Source organism: Tachysurus vachellii, chromosome 6, assembly GCF_030014155.1.
Source record: "Tachysurus vachellii isolate PV-2020 chromosome 6, HZAU_Pvac_v1, whole genome shotgun sequence".
Classification (NCBI taxonomy): domain Eukaryota; kingdom Metazoa; phylum Chordata; class Actinopteri; order Siluriformes; family Bagridae; genus Tachysurus; species Tachysurus vachellii.
This window is the reverse complement of record NC_083465.1, coordinates 22130765-22147476: the sequence shown is the minus strand read 5'-3', so window position 1 is coordinate 22147476 and position 16712 is coordinate 22130765. Positions and strand designations below refer to the sequence as shown.

The 16712-nt window shown below is 36.1% G+C and overlaps 1 protein-coding gene across 1 annotated transcript; it reads right to left on the bottom strand.

Annotated features, from left to right (window-relative positions):
- Positions 1-917: 917 nt before the first annotated feature.
- Positions 918-8206, bottom strand: cabp2a (calcium binding protein 2a). The gene is made up of 6 exons (XM_060872984.1): positions 7646-8206; positions 7091-7297; positions 2676-2706; positions 2373-2507; positions 1216-1325; positions 918-1103 (listed from the first exon to the last, which is right to left on the bottom strand). The coding sequence occupies exons 1-6, from the start codon at positions 7679-7681 to the stop codon at positions 918-920; spliced, it is 705 nt and encodes a 234-aa protein (XP_060728967.1). The 5' UTR covers positions 7682-8206.
- Positions 8207-16712: the final 8506 nt, after the last annotated feature.

The window sequence follows — 16712 nt, the reverse complement described above, 5'->3', positions numbered from 1 at the left end:
GTAGTGCTAGTTTAATGGACAAAACGCTATAGTAATATTTTACAGTAACTGATTTGCATATTAAAACACCTTAATAAATATGTTAAAGGTGAAATGTTTGACATTATTCATTGACACTGCCAGAGAATTATGTGTTTATAACCATATAAACATATGAATCACCACTGACTCTTAAATGAGATATTTTACATGGAATTGTTAAGGTTCGTTACATCAATCGTTAAACAAAAACAGAAAAAAAAACGATATATGAGATATGCTACATTAGGTTATTTTTTCTCTCTGTTCATCTGTTCATAGCAGAACTGAACAGATTTTTTCTGTTTTACTTGTGGGTTTAGCGAGACATCATCCGCACAAACTCTGCAGAGAAAAATAATAGTAAGGTATTCAGCACATTGAAAGGTTTTCAATAAAATGTTTTTAATAAAACAAATCATAAAGAATTTCAAATATTTGACAATTAGGTTGACTTTGTTATTTACTTACTACTGAACATGTGTGGTAAGAAGTAAATTATTATTATTTACTGGAAATCAATAAAAAGCAGATACATTTTTGAGGCTCACTGGCTAGAAATCTTGAAATGAAATAATTTTCAGAGATAATTCCAAGGTCTCAATATTTACTGTATTTAGTATTTCACCCAAAGTGGTGATTAAACACTTATTTTACTGGTTATAGATGACCTCAAAGGGTTAATACAACCCCAGGGAATCTTACTGTGTCTTATCTATCTATCTATCTATCTATCTATCTATCTATCTATCTATCTATCTATCTATCTATCTATCTATCTATCTATCTATCTATCTATCTATCTAAAACACAAGTTCCCTGTAAATAAATTCTCCCCAATATCCCATTAACAGAAGAATTATATAGTGATTAAAATGTAAAAACGTTTGTGATGCTTTTCACAAGCTGTTCGATTTTTCTTTGCTCTGTCTCTTACCCTCAAAATCGACTAAGCCATCTCCATTCAGGTCCACGTCTCTGAGGATCTCATCAATTTCTCTTTGGTTCAGCTGCTGACCCATGAGTTTCCTCATGGCCTCTCTCAACTCCACCAGACTAATCTGACCATCACCATTAGAGTCAAACTGAAGCAGAGAGAGAATTAACAAACTAAATGCACCAGTATACCAATTTGAATATGTGTTGTCTATGCATCAGCCTTGTTTTTTTAGACTTGTAGAAAACCGATCCACTAACCTCTCTAAAAGCATCTCTCAGTTCCTTGACTCCAATCATATCTGCTGTCTCGGCCAACATTTTAGGCCCCATCAGCTCCACAAAGTCATCGAAGTCCACTCTGCCTCCGCCTAAAGAACAGGAAAGCAGTGCAGGTTTATCTCAATTTACATATTCATAAAGCAGTTACATTTTTAAAGTGTACATCTACGTTCTGAGTGTGTAGACTGTGTGGTTTGCAGGAGCAGGAAAAAAATATGAAAGGAGACTCCTGTTAATGTTCACTGATATTTATTATACATACTACTATTCACATCACTTTCACGTTTTATATTATATAAACAGTATTATATATAAACAATAAAATTAGTGATTTACATCACTAGCTTATATTTATATATTGGTTCTGAGACTTGGGGGCACGGTGGCTTAGTGGTTAGCACGTTCGCCTCACACCTCCAGGGTTGGGGGTTCGATTCCCGCCAACACCTTGTGTGTGTGGAGTTTGCATGTTCTCCCCGTGCCTCGGGGGTTTCCTCTGGGTACCCCAGTTTCCTCCCCCGGTCCAAAGACATGCATGGTAGGTTGATTGGCATCTCTGGAAAATTGTCCGTAGTGTGTGAGTGAATGAGTGTGTGTGTGCCCTGTGATGGGTTGGCACGCCGTCCAGGGTGTATCCTGCCTTGATGCCCGATGACGCCTGAGATAGGCATAGGCTCCCCGTGACACGAGGTAGTTCGGATAAGTGGTAGAAAATGAGTGAGTGAGTGAGAGTTCTGAGACTTTATAGTAAGATCTCATTTAAAAGATAGCAGGTGACCTGAATAACCTAAGGCTGACAAAAAAACAGGAGTTTTGTTCTTTTTTAAGAAAGGACATTGTTCATATTGTGAATCTTTTTGTCACAAGGTGATTATCTAGGATTTATGGAAGGAGTTTTTTAGTAAAAAAAGACATTGTGCTGCACTTTCAGAGAGAGGAATGACTGCACATAGATGCTATAATGCAAGCGATAACTGGAACTAACATTAACTGTAACTTCATTATGCCATCACATTACCTCAGTGTTGATTATTGTTCATTATCTTTGTTAATAATTTTCCTATAACAGTGTTTTATGCCTTATGTAAACCTGAAGATCTGTCTCTGCACTACATTACATATGCAGTCGTGCTTACAGATCTGCTGACTCAGCTCAATCAGCTCCATCTCTGTTGGCATGTAGCCCATTGTCCTCATGCACTCGCCCAGATCTTTACAGCTGATGAAGCCGTCCTTATCCCTGTCAAACTCCTTGAAGGCTTCCTTTAGCTCTAAGAGAGAAAGCGTTGTTAACTTTAAATGTGTAAAAGAACTGGTTAAGATGGACGATACATAAGGTTAAAGTTAGGGTAGAATTAGTTTAGATTGCTGGTTATTAAACCTTTATGTGTTAGGATCTGGGTTGCAGAAGGAAGGGAAAATATAACAAATTATTGTACCTTCAATTTCTTCTGGCCTCAGATTTCTGTCCTGTAGTGATAACCAATTACAAGCAAAAACACAGAAACAAACAGTAATTCAGAATAGACACTGAAAATGTACAGAAGTATTCTTGTTCACTCTGAAACTACTAATGTTGGGAAACATATTGACTCATCACACAATAACTGTCTGTGACTGAGATGGAGAGATTTTTTTCCTTCTTATATACGCTGCAAAAAAAGATCATTAAAGATGATTTACATTTTTACAAACAAAATCTACTTTGGTATTAATGGTATTTAAGTATTAATGTAGTGATATTTGTGTGTGTGTACTGTGTGTATATAGATACTGTTTAATCTGATTACAAAAACTACTTGCTTTGGCAATAATGGGACTTGTAATAATGTACAAATAACAGGTAACATTAAAATAAAGCACGGTTAAATTGATCTGAGTTAAAAATAACTTAGTTGTATGGTTTTGCTCACAATTCTCCAAAATACACAGATCTTAGCAAACATACTAAGAATAATTTTAGAATAATAACCTCTTCAGAAAAGATCAACAGAAGATGATAACTTCAACAATCCATATATAATTCAATTCAATTCAATTCAAGTTTATTTGTATAGCGCTTTTTACAATTGACATTGTCTCAAAGCAGCTTTACAGAACATAAACATAGAACAAAAGGTTATTATAAAAAATAATATAAAGATTAATAGAATACAAAATTCAAGATTAATATTAGATAGATTTAGTTCACAATATGTATGTATATATCCCCAATGAGCAAGTCTGAGGTGACTCAGGCAGCAATGGCAAGGAAAAACTCCCTGAGATGGTAAGGAAGAAACCTTGAGAGGAACCAAACTCAAAGGGGAACCCATCCTCATTTGGGTGACACTGGAGGGTGTGATTATAAATATACAGTCAAACAGATGATGTATAGATGCAAAAGATCACATGGAGTTCACATATTTTAGTATAGCAGAGTAGTATAGCAAAGTGTAGCTGGTAGATCTCTAGATGCCTCAGGATTCGCTGGGTCGGCCTCATCACTCGTATAGAAAACACATCCTGCTATTCAGAATACAGAACACATCTGTTTTTTTAAGATCTTTCTTAGGACTAGAGTGGGACAGTTGCTAATGATTCTATGGATATTATGATCATCTGTGAAGCATGGTGTAGGGTGTACAGTGACGTGGGCTATACTGGGAATAGTATAGAGACAGTATAGAGACAGAGTTTGCAGTTTGTAGTATAACTGGTGTTAACTCCCACTGGAATAAAAGCTTATTCAAATTCAATTTATTTGTATAGCGCTTTTAACAATTCCCGTTGTCTCAAAGCAGCTTTACAGAAGTATTGAAACAGAAAAGAAAAAAGAAAAAGAAATAAAAATAATTTAAAAAATCTTGATTTAAAATTTACTATATATCCATCCCTATCCCCAATGAGCCGGTTACGACAGTGACAAGGAAAAACTCCCTGAGATGACCAGACTCAGAAGGAACCCATCCTGGGTGACACTGGGCAGTAAATAATGTCAATGTAAATAATGTCATTTCTACAACAGTTTATAATACTAAACATTTATGTAATTAAAGTCCTATTCATTCATTCATTCATTCATTTATTCATTCATTCGTTCATTCATTTGTTCATTAATTCTTTCATTTGTTCATTCAATTGTTTAATTATTATTTAATGTTTTTGTCTGTTTTCAACATTTGTGTTGATTTCTGTTAATCAACTGTGGAAAAGTTCTAACTAGTGCTAGATTGAGAAAGAAACACTAATTGCAATATATTACACCATTAATAAATATATATAATTAAATAAGAAATTAAATATAATTAATAAATTAAAATATAGTGTATAATTTAAAATGATTGGTGGAAAATTACTGGATAGCTAGTTTTGCATGCAAATTCTGGATTTCATGAGATTACAAAGTGAGCTCATATGCAGCATTTGGCAAACTATAACAAAGCTTATCACTTAACAACAATTACATTTCTGAGATATCCAATTATCTAATATTTGTGGCGTTATATAATGTTCTCTGATTCTTTTGTTAAGACTCTTCTACTCTCCCTGTCTTATTTTTTCTTGTCTCAAATTTAATTCACTGACTTCCTTTTCCAAGAAAACCGCTTGCTATTCTTTTATCTTTTTTGGGATAATCAAGATAAAATTGATCCATTTGTTCAGAAATCAATTTAAAAAAGAGATGAGACTTTTTCTGTCTCTCAGCAGATTTAAGCTTTAAAATGACTGACTGAGCCTCTGTTTTGGCAGTAAATATGCGTAACCTCCTGGCTGAACTGCTAAGTATTTAGGATTATTACTATTGTGAATTGGCAAGGTTACAGCTGGCAGATAACAACCCAGGATGTTCAAATACCAGAATGCCAGAATTCTTACATAATGCACAGATACACAAGTATTTATAAGAACACACACACACACACACACACACACACACACACACACACACACACACACACACAAACACACACACACACACACACTTCTGACTGCAATCTAAATCTAATTTAATACTAGATAAGAGAAAGAGATAGAGAGATAAGATGCACAATAATGTATCATATGTTATATTAATAGCATAATGTCTGCTATAAATTTAAGAGAATCATGCTAAAGTCACACTAAAAATGACAGCAGAATTCTCATGTAGTTTTGTATATTGATCCAAATATTAAAGCTCAAATCCATTGTTTCGGATAAAGTTTCATTTAGTAAGTGCACAGAGTCTGGGAACAGCTGGCATTGCATAAGTCACTGTCACTAGTAATCATGTTCTAATGTTCACTAGAACATAATCAACTTAAAACACTATTAGATAGCACAGGCTGAGACCTGTTATTTATCATATATGAACAAGAGGCAGATGTCACTGTGCTGAATTCTGTCAACCTGCCAAAACTGGTGAAAAATCTAATTCTGGTCACATTTAGGTAGAATGATATGATGATATACAATTGTGATGTTAGAAAATATGGAAATAAAATCTAATAATGGTGTACTATATTGCAAATATATCAAGAGTATCATTTTCACAATGAAGAGGTGCAAAAGATCTGAATAATAATCCTGCTAATCAATTTAACCACACGATTACCTCATTCAAATTTCCCAGTTTAATAATATGTGCTTAAATCATAAGGATTGGCTGCGAGCCTAAAAAATAAAACATATTTTTCAGCAGTTGTATGACAAACTAAAAGCGGCATAATATTTTGTACAAGAACATGAGCCCGCTCCATGCTTGACCCAATGTTATGCAACAAAAATGGGCTTCAAGTTTAAGCTCGAGGCAAATTCAGACTTAACTCTTCACACTTTTCATATAAATCTCTACTAAACTCATTACATTGTCAGCTTTGGATGTGGAGAAACTCCTATTCATCAATTGTTTCCAGGTTTTATCCATATTGTTTTTACCACTCTTATCAAGCAATTGATATTTATGAGAGAAACATGGAGAACAAACTAAAATGGAGCTGTCTGAAGCAAAATGTAAACATTTTCAGCACCTTTTCTCTTTAGCATTTGATTGTGTATAAAAAGTCAGGGGAAACTAGTCACATTTTATGCAGTTTGAGGACAATACAGGAAATATCCTGGGACAAGAAGGAAAACTGACACGATAGTAATTGCAGGATTAACCTGATCTGATCTGGTCTGATCTGAGCTGTTAAGACACATTTAAAAACAAACTCACGGGAAACAAGGTGCTTCACAGTAAAGTCTTCAATCTAAGGTTCATTGGGAGGGAGGAGATAATGTTGGGCTAAAGGGGGAGGGAATGAAGGAATTACTGAAGATAGAAGCAAAAACAAATCGATGAACAGGTATATGATCAGAAAGGTCAAAATATATTAATTAGGGGATAAATAACAGTGACAATGTGTGGGTCAGGAGTATAATAAGCAAATACATCATGCTAGTCATGCTAGATACATAGCATTGACTTTCAGCCTAAATCTGAACTGTTTTGTAATAAAATTTTAATCATATGTAATTGTATCTGTAGCTAAATGAGTCTCTGGTTAGACAAATTGAAACTCTGAATCAAAATTAACATGCAAAGCACTTGGCTAAGAACGTCCTGTGTCCTGAGTGCTTATTCCTGTATAAAAGTGAGTTAAATTGCATATGAATTTATTATCTCGAGTTTGAGATATTAAATTTAAATCTGTTTACACCTAATCAAATATAACCCTGATACTCCAGATGTTAGAAACGGTAAGACAACACTAAGTCATGCTTTCTCTGCTTTAACACAGGATTTGATGTGAAGGCAAATTAATTAGCTGAAAGAGTGATTGGTATAGTGTATAGTGCATGTGTTTGTGTGTGTGTGTGTGTGTGTGTGTCTCTGTGTGTGTGTACATACAAGCTGGGCCTGAGCAAGGCTCTGTCGGAGAAAGATGCAGGCAGGACCTATGATGTTATGCAGCACGGTACAGTTCTGGACCAGAGCATATAGAGGCTCGTCATACTCTTGCTCATTCCCTGACTCCTCATCCTCAACGTTTCTGCCCCTTGTACTCTGCAGAACTCCAAGCATTGCCGCTGTGCCAGAGTCCATGGACACAACACCCTTTAGCAGGAACCACACAGTAAGCCATATAATCAGCACTACGCCATGTGCCATTTATTCAGCAATCCCAGTGAGTTTAATGGGATTAGCCAGCTGTGCAGCTTAAAGGTGTAATGCACAGTATGAAATGCAGTTTTGAATTCAAACTGACTACCAAATTCTTCTTAGGGATTCATGAAATACTTTGCACTCTCTATGTACAGTACAATGCATTCTTAAAAGGCATTCAATGAAGGTGATAAGATAAACCAAATAGCCTCTACAACACAAAAAAATGTAATAAATAAATAAATAAAAATCTTTTCTTCATGATGATCAAATTTTATGAAACAAATGGACATGTCTTACCTTTATATTATCTCTTTTGGATGGCTTGGCTCCCATTCCTTGTTTTTGCTCTACCTCCTCTTGCCTTCACTTGCTTTCACACTCTCTCGATCCCCCTTTTGCTCCCACTTTGTTCTCCTTAACTCACTGTTACTTCCTGTGCTCAGATATTACACCTCCTTTGCAATTCAATAGATCAGATGATGGGAGAAGCTATCCACTTATCTCAACTGTTTTAACCTCTTTTCTCATTTGTTAGATTTGTTGTCCATTTTCTCCTTATTACTTCTCAGCGTCTTGCCATGCTGTTTTCTGCATCACTTTGCCCCTTTAGGTGAAGTTTCTTCAAAAAAATATACCATCTACTATATGTAGGAACACCAGCAACTCATTCAAATAAGCATGAAGGCGATGAAGGAAGGGAGAAAGAGAGAGTTGTAGAGGGAAATGGTCCGGAGAGAGGGAGGGATGGAAGAAGGTGGGGATGAGGAAATTAGGGGGCACTGCAGGGTTTTTTTTAATCTGGAACATTTGAGATTACACACAAATGAAAGTAAAATCACATTGGTGCTGATGACAAGAGCTGAGTGCTGACAAAGTAAACAGTAAACAGAGAGAGAGAGAGAGAGAGAGAGAGAGAGAGAGAGAAGCTGGAAGCTGGACTGAAAAGGAAAATTCAGTGGTAAATTCCACTGAGAGGAAATAAAGATAAGGGACATAGACTGGGAGAAAGAGTAACAGATGAAATGTTGGCTAGGTGCTGGTTTTGGAAAACATCAGGAAAGAAGTTTTAAAATGTAATGAACTGTTTTTGGCTGACAAAAGCCTGAGGGAACTGCGGGAAGTTTTGAAAACATAACCAAGAGTTATGCTATAACTAAGAGTATAATACAAAAGCCGTATAGCACCATCTCAGGCCACAGGATTTAAACAAAATCTAACACTTAACATAAGCCTGACGACTAGGCTAAAAGGGCTAAAAGGAAAATATTATGATAAGGATGACGAGGCAATACTGAGACTCATTATAATATATATTTCTAAGCCCTTCTATTAATAATAAAATATTTCAAGCCTATATGTAATACCTGTGACACCTCTTAAAGCTTTTATTATCAACAGGTCATCAAAACACACAGTTTCTTACTCACACAATATCTTATTGAACACAACTGATTCACTGTAGTGTAGTTTATTTTGGCGTGTATATAATATCAACCACTAGTGGGCTCCTGTCATTGTGTGTGAGGCTTAATCTGTGAGGACCAATCTACCAGCTGAACCAAAACAACAGCTCAGCTGGAGATGTAACACTGTACCACAGTGTATTAGTGCTAAATTTCAGGAGGAATACATAAGTACATGTTTTTTTTCATGCAGAAATACTACACAGTCATTCATTTCAAGATATATTGATTTGGAACACATGAAACACAATGCTTCACTAAAGGGAGACTAATGAACTTCCTAACCAGGGCTACACAACAGTACAAAGAGGTCTACTAAACATTCCAAACTGGACTACTGAACATTTCATACAAGACTAATAAACATTAGAAACATGACTATTGAACATTACAAACAGGACTGCTAAACATTCTAGACATGACTGCTAAATATTACAAACATTTATATTAAACATTGCAAACACGGCTACTGAACATTCCTAACAAGAATATTAAACATTCCAAACATGACTACTGAACATTCAAAACACAACTTCTAAATATTCCAAACATGACTACTGAATGTTCTAAACAAGAAAACTAAACATTCAAAACATGACTTCTGGACATTCCAAGACTAATAAACATTCCAAACAGAACTACTGAACATTTCAAACCAGAATAATGAATATTCTAGACAGGACGACTGGACATTTCAAGCATGACTGCTGAACATTTCAAACAGGATCCTGGACAATTCTAATAATTAACAGACTATTTGCAAACCACCCACAATACAGCAATTATACACACAACTTATCGGATTGTGTCTAAATTAGTAATCTTCACTATTAGTAATAAAAAGTACATTAATAAATAACTCATTACATTTCTATAAACTTCACTGCAGTTGTATGAAGTTGCCTGCTTTCACACAGTGACAATAGCACAGGATGTTTTTGATGATAGTGTCTGTTTAAAATATCAAGCAGTCTTCTATTGTTCACAATATTGGGAGTTCTTATAAACATGTTTATAGCTTTAGAAATGTTAGCAAACCCGAGAGCTGAAATACTGTTGTCTAAAATGTGTGGAAGCAAATGAGAGAAACTGTAAATGTAAATAATGTTTTTAGTGATTTTCTGGCAAAACTGATTAGGTTGACACGCAGAAATCCGTGCAGTGAATGAGGCAGAAAATTCTGGCTTCCATCCTACAAACAACAAGATTTAGTGCATCTCATTTTGTTACTAATGCCCTTTGTAAATCTCTCTCTCTCTCTCTCTCTCTCTCTCTCTCTCTCTCTCTCTCTCTCTCTCTCTCTCTCTCTCTCTCTCTCTCTCTCTCTCTCTCTCTCTCTCTCTCTCTGCATGTGTGAGTGTGGGTGTGTGAGTGTGTGTGCCTGTGTGTACGTGTGTGTGGGTGTGTTATTATCTGGGATTTGGGTCATAGTCCATACACAGGCGGTTTGCCAGTGGATTACAGTGAAGGCCAAATGGCTGAAGAGTGAGTGGTTTAGAAAAAGAGTGTAAAACAGAGTAGCAATACCGTGAGAGAGATAGATGACATGATTGGCAGGGCTGTAAAGTCCCGACCTCTTTTAAGGTCTTATTAAAATGACTAAATCCTTATTTTGTCACTGTTGGTTGGAATGCATCGCATTTTTTCACTACTATTTTATGCTATAATTTAATGAAGGATATTACAGATGAGATACAACCAGAGGGAAATTTCAGCATTGAAAAACAGGCAGTCTTCTAATCTTTCTGGAATTTACACTCATAACATCCAGCCCAGTGTGATGACTTATACAGTACTATAATCCTATTATATAAAGCCATCAACAACGTTTACTGTATTTGCATTTACTTGCACACTCATATCTTCTTTCCAGTACACACACACACACACTCCAAAAAATCCTTTAGTCAATTATTCACCCATATTTAATACCCTCTTTAACCTAATCTGGCATACAGTGGGTCCAAAGCTTATTCCAGTTAATATTGGGCATGAGGTGACAATGTGCACTATGAACACCCACACTCATACCTTAGGCAATTTAGAGTAACCAATTTATCTACCGCCATGTTTTTGTGAGGAAAGAAACCGGAAAGATAACCAGCAACCAAGCTCAAACTGGCATCAATGCTAATTATGCTAAAGGAACTGATTTAAAAAATACACAAATGAGTTGTTTTATTTTTAGAAGTTGTAACTCAGCTATTTCAGTGGAAGTTGTTACTCTATCTACTGGATTTGTTAAGTTATTCACAGTTGAAAGGTGATGATTATGTCATGTCTTCCAGGCTGGCAGCATATACAGAGCAAGCATAATAAAGCTGCACACTTGGTTTGAAGCCAGAAACAACAAATGCTCTTTCCATATGCCAAAGCATTAGGACTTCTCTCCCTCATTTTCCATGACACAGATTCCCTTAAGAAGAGAAGCTCTAACATCACTGTTTATGTTTACAAGCACACAGGTCTTACCATTGGACCAGTAAATACACAATCCCACTGTATATCAACCATTTCTCTGCTCCAGGTCAATAAATGATCTTCGTCTCACCCTTTATGACCTGAAAGCTAATAACTTTTTTGCTTTATCTGTTTCCTGCTATATAAAATCAAGACAATCAAGCTCGAATTACAAAAATGACAATATAACACTGATTCATCACAACACTGAGGTGGCACATCCGGCTGTGTTTTTATTCCTGTTTATACCACAGCAATTTCTTTTTAAATTATTATAATAGTTAACGTCACATGGCTTTTTATTATATCGTTTCTATTTATGATTTTATCATATCTATTTATTTACTATAAACCAGCCTCTTTGCCTCGCTGCTAATGGAGCCACCTTTCATAAGTGATAAATAAATCTCCTCACAGAAAGCTTCAGAATTAAAGATTTTCTTTGTTTAATAGCAAAAAATTAGCAGTGCTTTTCTAGAAAATGAATCAAATTTGAGAATTCAAAAGAGCGGTGATAGGATATTATTAATATTAATGTAAAGTGATGTCATTTTAAGTCACACAGGCAAAATGTCACATAGTTAAACACAGAATCTGTATCAAATGTAAAGATGCTTGCAGGAAACCAGACAGCTAAACCTGGGACATAAAATACTTTTAAATGGTATAATACATACCATAATCTGAAGATGATTCTGATTTGCAATGCCTCTATTAATGGTGCCATGCCTCTGTTCATGGTGCTACAGGTCACCATAAGGCTCAGATAAGAACATATGACAATCAAGGTAAAAGGAATAGAAATCATATAGATTGTAATATCTTAGGTCAAAGTGTTAATTTGAAATTTGACATGGTCAAATTTAAAGGTCAGATGAAGGTTTCCAAAGTATCTATTGCACTAAAATTGTATTAGAGAATGCCACATTTAGAATGTGAGAATGCTTTTATACCTGACCAAAAACAGATGCCACCATAGGTCTGAGTTTCTTGCGCTCGTTCTCATCGTTGCCTACGTTGTCTTCTGCTTCTACGGTAGGCGACCTTAAGCTGAGGCTCTTCATTTTGGATGGGTGTTTGAAGCTCCCACCTGTAGATGTGCTCCATTTCCTCAGCTTTTCGATCTTGCTTTTAATCGATCCCTGGATAGAGACAAAATTATCCGGACGTTATTATCCTATTACACATTATCTTCAGGTAAAATAAGAAATTAATCAAACAGTTACTCGTACTTGATTTTTATTTTAGACCACCGACTAACAAATGAACCACCTGTGATTATTCTTCATGTACCTACTGTACATACTGTAGAAGTTCAAAACCACAGCAAAACCTTAGATGCCATAATCTCAGAACCACAAAAAAAGTCTTTGTTAAAAACCTTTGAACAATATCTGTCCACTCTTGTGCATTATAATCAAGCGTTGAAGAATTTATGGAAAATTTAGCAATATACTATTATATAGAAGTACTCTAGAAGTACACAAAATATAAAAATAAAAAAAAAATGTAAAAAAAAATGTTCACCTTTTTTACAATCTTATCCTGTGGAACTTCAATGGTATCCATGCTTCCTGCTTCCATTGAGATTACTTACATTAGCATTAATATCCCACCCTCAATCCAGATGTCTTTCCGTCCCTGTTTCTCGCTGTCCCTTTTTGCCTCCACATTCTGCTTCAGAAAGCAGCTTTGGAAAGCATCTCTGTCTCTTAATCACTCACCCCTCCCCTTTTTCTATTCCTTTTTTTCATAATTCCAACATACACAATTTACGCTTGTGGCAGAATCATCTAATCAAAACAATCTAATAATTTCCCCATAGTACTAACATAACATCTCCATAATTATGTCACCTTGTGCTACTTTATTCCTACCAAACACTGATTGTGTTTCCATCTGACAACGTCATGAATATCCACAGCATCGACAATGATCAAATGGGTGTCTTGATTGAATTTAACAGCATTTCCTGTTCTATATTTACACATGATTTAATTCATCCTCATATCCACTGCCATTAATTCTTAAAGTCCATCAGTTTAAAGAAAAAGAAAAAAAAATGCATTCAATCTTATCAAGTTTGTAAAACCCTGAGACCAAACTGTTGGATTACAGAATTTTCCTCTTCACATATTAGCATATATATAACTGTATATAACCTCCCATTGTAAAAATTCTCCTGTCAACCACCCATGCCTTAGTGCCTAAGGTCATATAAACGGTAGTCTACAAGAGATACCTTTCCTAGTAGCCAATAGCAACAGCATTTCTCCGTACACGCAGATCCTGATCAAAATTAATTTCTTTACAGAGACCCTACAGTATATAAACTCACTAAATGTTATAAACCCTACAATATCCAATGCCTGGTTTGTTTTAACATGCCAACACACTGTGTAATGTAACTTTTATAACTTATAATGTAAGTCTCATTAGCCCTGCGATGGGTTGGCACTCCGTCCAGGGTGTATCCTGCCTTGATGCCCGATGACGCCTCAGATAGGCACAGGCTCCCCGTGGCCCGAGGTAGTTCGGATAAGCGGTAGAAAATGAGTGAGAGTGAGAGTCAGAGTGAGTAAGTCTCTTTATACATACTGTATAAAGACACTTCTGGTGATGTCTTTAATTTGAGCAGTATAGCTAAAGTGGGTTTAGTAGCAATCCAGAACATTTCCAGCTTGTAATAATCTTTCCTAAGACAAACCTGACAGTTTTTTCTTATGAGACATTCCATGTAACAAATGGAACAAATGACCTGTGGCTGCATGTCAAAAGGACAAGTGTGAACAGACTACTGATCATGGTATAAATATTTTCTGTTGCAGAGAATTCACAATACTGGAAAAAAGAAATATGTGGTTTTAGATACAAATATTTAATTTCTGAACAGAATTTTATGGCTTAGGTTAATTTTAATTATTTTCTAATTACTATTTTGAAGTACTGAGTGAGTGTGATCAATTGAGGTAGTAACAGCACAAACGATTGTGAAATCTTGTCTTGTTTATACAGTTCTTGTTTGAGTCTTGATCATTTTTATATATGTTTATATACAACAACATCATACGACGAGTGGAGAATAAAAAAATAACCTATTTGTGCAAAAAAAAAATATTTAACTAAAAAATAAAAGCTATATCCTTAAACAAGAAGGACAGAAATATCCATTTGAGGAATTGTGATTAAAGCTAAGGCTTAATTTTTCCTCACAGGATTTCTGTATACTGTTCCAGTGACACATGCATGCAGCTTTAATACCACTAAGAGCATCTGTCATATATGGAGAGTGGAGTGCTGACCCTTTTTCCTTTAAAGCTTTGAAGAGCAGCACTAAGCCGAATTACCTGAATGTGTAGAATTCACAAATATACAGTATCAATGCCTTAAAGATTGCATGATCAAGCATCAATTGGGTTATTAAGTGGATTTGTGAGCAATAGCCTATCCACATTACAGTGCTACACAAATGAAAACATTTTTCTTGTTACAAAATTAATCCTTATAGAAGAAGATTGTGGCATTTTTTTTTTGATTGGCATTTAAATTACTGAAACCCTATGGTTCATTAGAAGGTTGGTAGGAATATGGTTTTTAATTTATTCCTCCAACATCAAAATATTATGATGTTTTTGAAAAAGATTAAAAACCATATTCCTACCAACCTTCTAATGAACCATAGGGTTTCAGTAATTTAAATGCCAATCAAGAAAGTCTCACGTTTTCTTCCTTTGTAAGCAATGTGGTCAAGTTTAAAACATTTTTCTAGATGTTCTACAACACTTCATGGTGCATCAATCATGAATCCTATTCTGTTATTCACTGCCATTCTTGGACATGCAGAAAAAGTAGGGCATCACCTGGAATTTCTGAACCTGTTTATCCAAATATAACGCGCCAGTAGAAATACTAGTATTAGGTGTGCAGAAGAACAGACTGGCATCCGCTCCTTTATTTTCTGAACTGCTTATCCTACACAAGGAACCTGGAGCCTATCGCAGGGGACTCAGGGCACTGGAGAGGGAACATCCACACAATAGCACACACACTCACCATGGACAATTTAGAGATGCCAGTCAGTCTAAAATATGTCAACACAGGGAGAACATACAAACTCTGCACAGCAGCCAGAATCAACCCCTAATCTTGTGGTACAAGACTAAGATATTAAACATATTAGCCAAGAGGCTGACAGAAGTTTTGTAGCTGACTATTGTTTGGAGGTTGAGAGAAATGGAGACCTCTTCTGAAGGTACGACTTTCTCCACCAGCCCTTTAAAAAGCAATCTAAGACTACATATCACATAAACAGATGTGCAGGCAGAAGAAGGCATAAATACAGTTAAGAAAGGCAAACACAACAGACTCAGGCCAACCCAACATCATCACTGCTGTTTTCTCTGAAGATTACTGAGCTACAACTTAGGTCCTACAGATAAATAGGGCTTGTTGAGCAACAGGGGGCAAAAGTTGTAGTGAGTAGCAACGGCTTTAACAAGGCCATGCGTCAATTTGTCTGTACTCAGGCCAGCTGATAACAAAGCAGTAGAAAGAATACAGCATGTCCCCAGCACATCCACTTTAGATATCCTTTATGATGGCTTAGCACGCCCACACATCTTCAGGTGGCTGCAGAAGAATCGTGATAAATTTATGGGAAAGGTGAGTGTCAGTGCCATAACTTTCTTCTAGCTTACACCCCAACTTTAGTGTGCATGCGCCTGAGTGCGATGTGAAGACATAAATTCAAATTCAATGTCAACAAATCCAATAATGATCATCAAGATTCCAAGTAAAGGTCAGAGAAAAGGCAGACAGACATTATCAAACATTGATAATGAAAAACTAAATCAAAACATTGCAATCAGTATATTTTAAATAGACAGATAAATTGAAAACATTAATCAAGGGCTGAACGTTCGCCTCAGACCTCCAGGGTTGGGGGTTCGATTCCCGCCTCCGCCTTGTGTGTGTGGAGTTTGCATGTTCTCCCCGTGCCTCGGGGGTTTCCTCCGGGTACTCCGGTTTCCTCCCCCGGTCCAAAGACATGCATGGTAGGTTGAAAATTGTCATCTCTGGAAAATTGTCCGTAGTGTGTGATTGCGTGAGTGAATGAGAGTGTGTGTGTGTTTGTGCCCTGCGATGGGTTGGCACTCCGTCCAGGGTGTATCCTGCCTTGATGCACGATGACGCCTGAGATAGGCACAGGCTCCCCGTGACCCGAGGTAGTTCGGATAAGCGGTAGAAAATGAATGAATCAATGAATGAATCAAGGACTGAATTCAGAGCAGGTGTGCACATTAAGTAACAGTAACCAGTAACCAGTGGCACATACAGGACCAAAACTAAAGCACAATGTGAAAAAATGTAATAAATAAAAATCACATGGTGTGAACTGACAACAGAACAGTTTTCTTTGGGGTATTTTTTTTTCTTTGGTT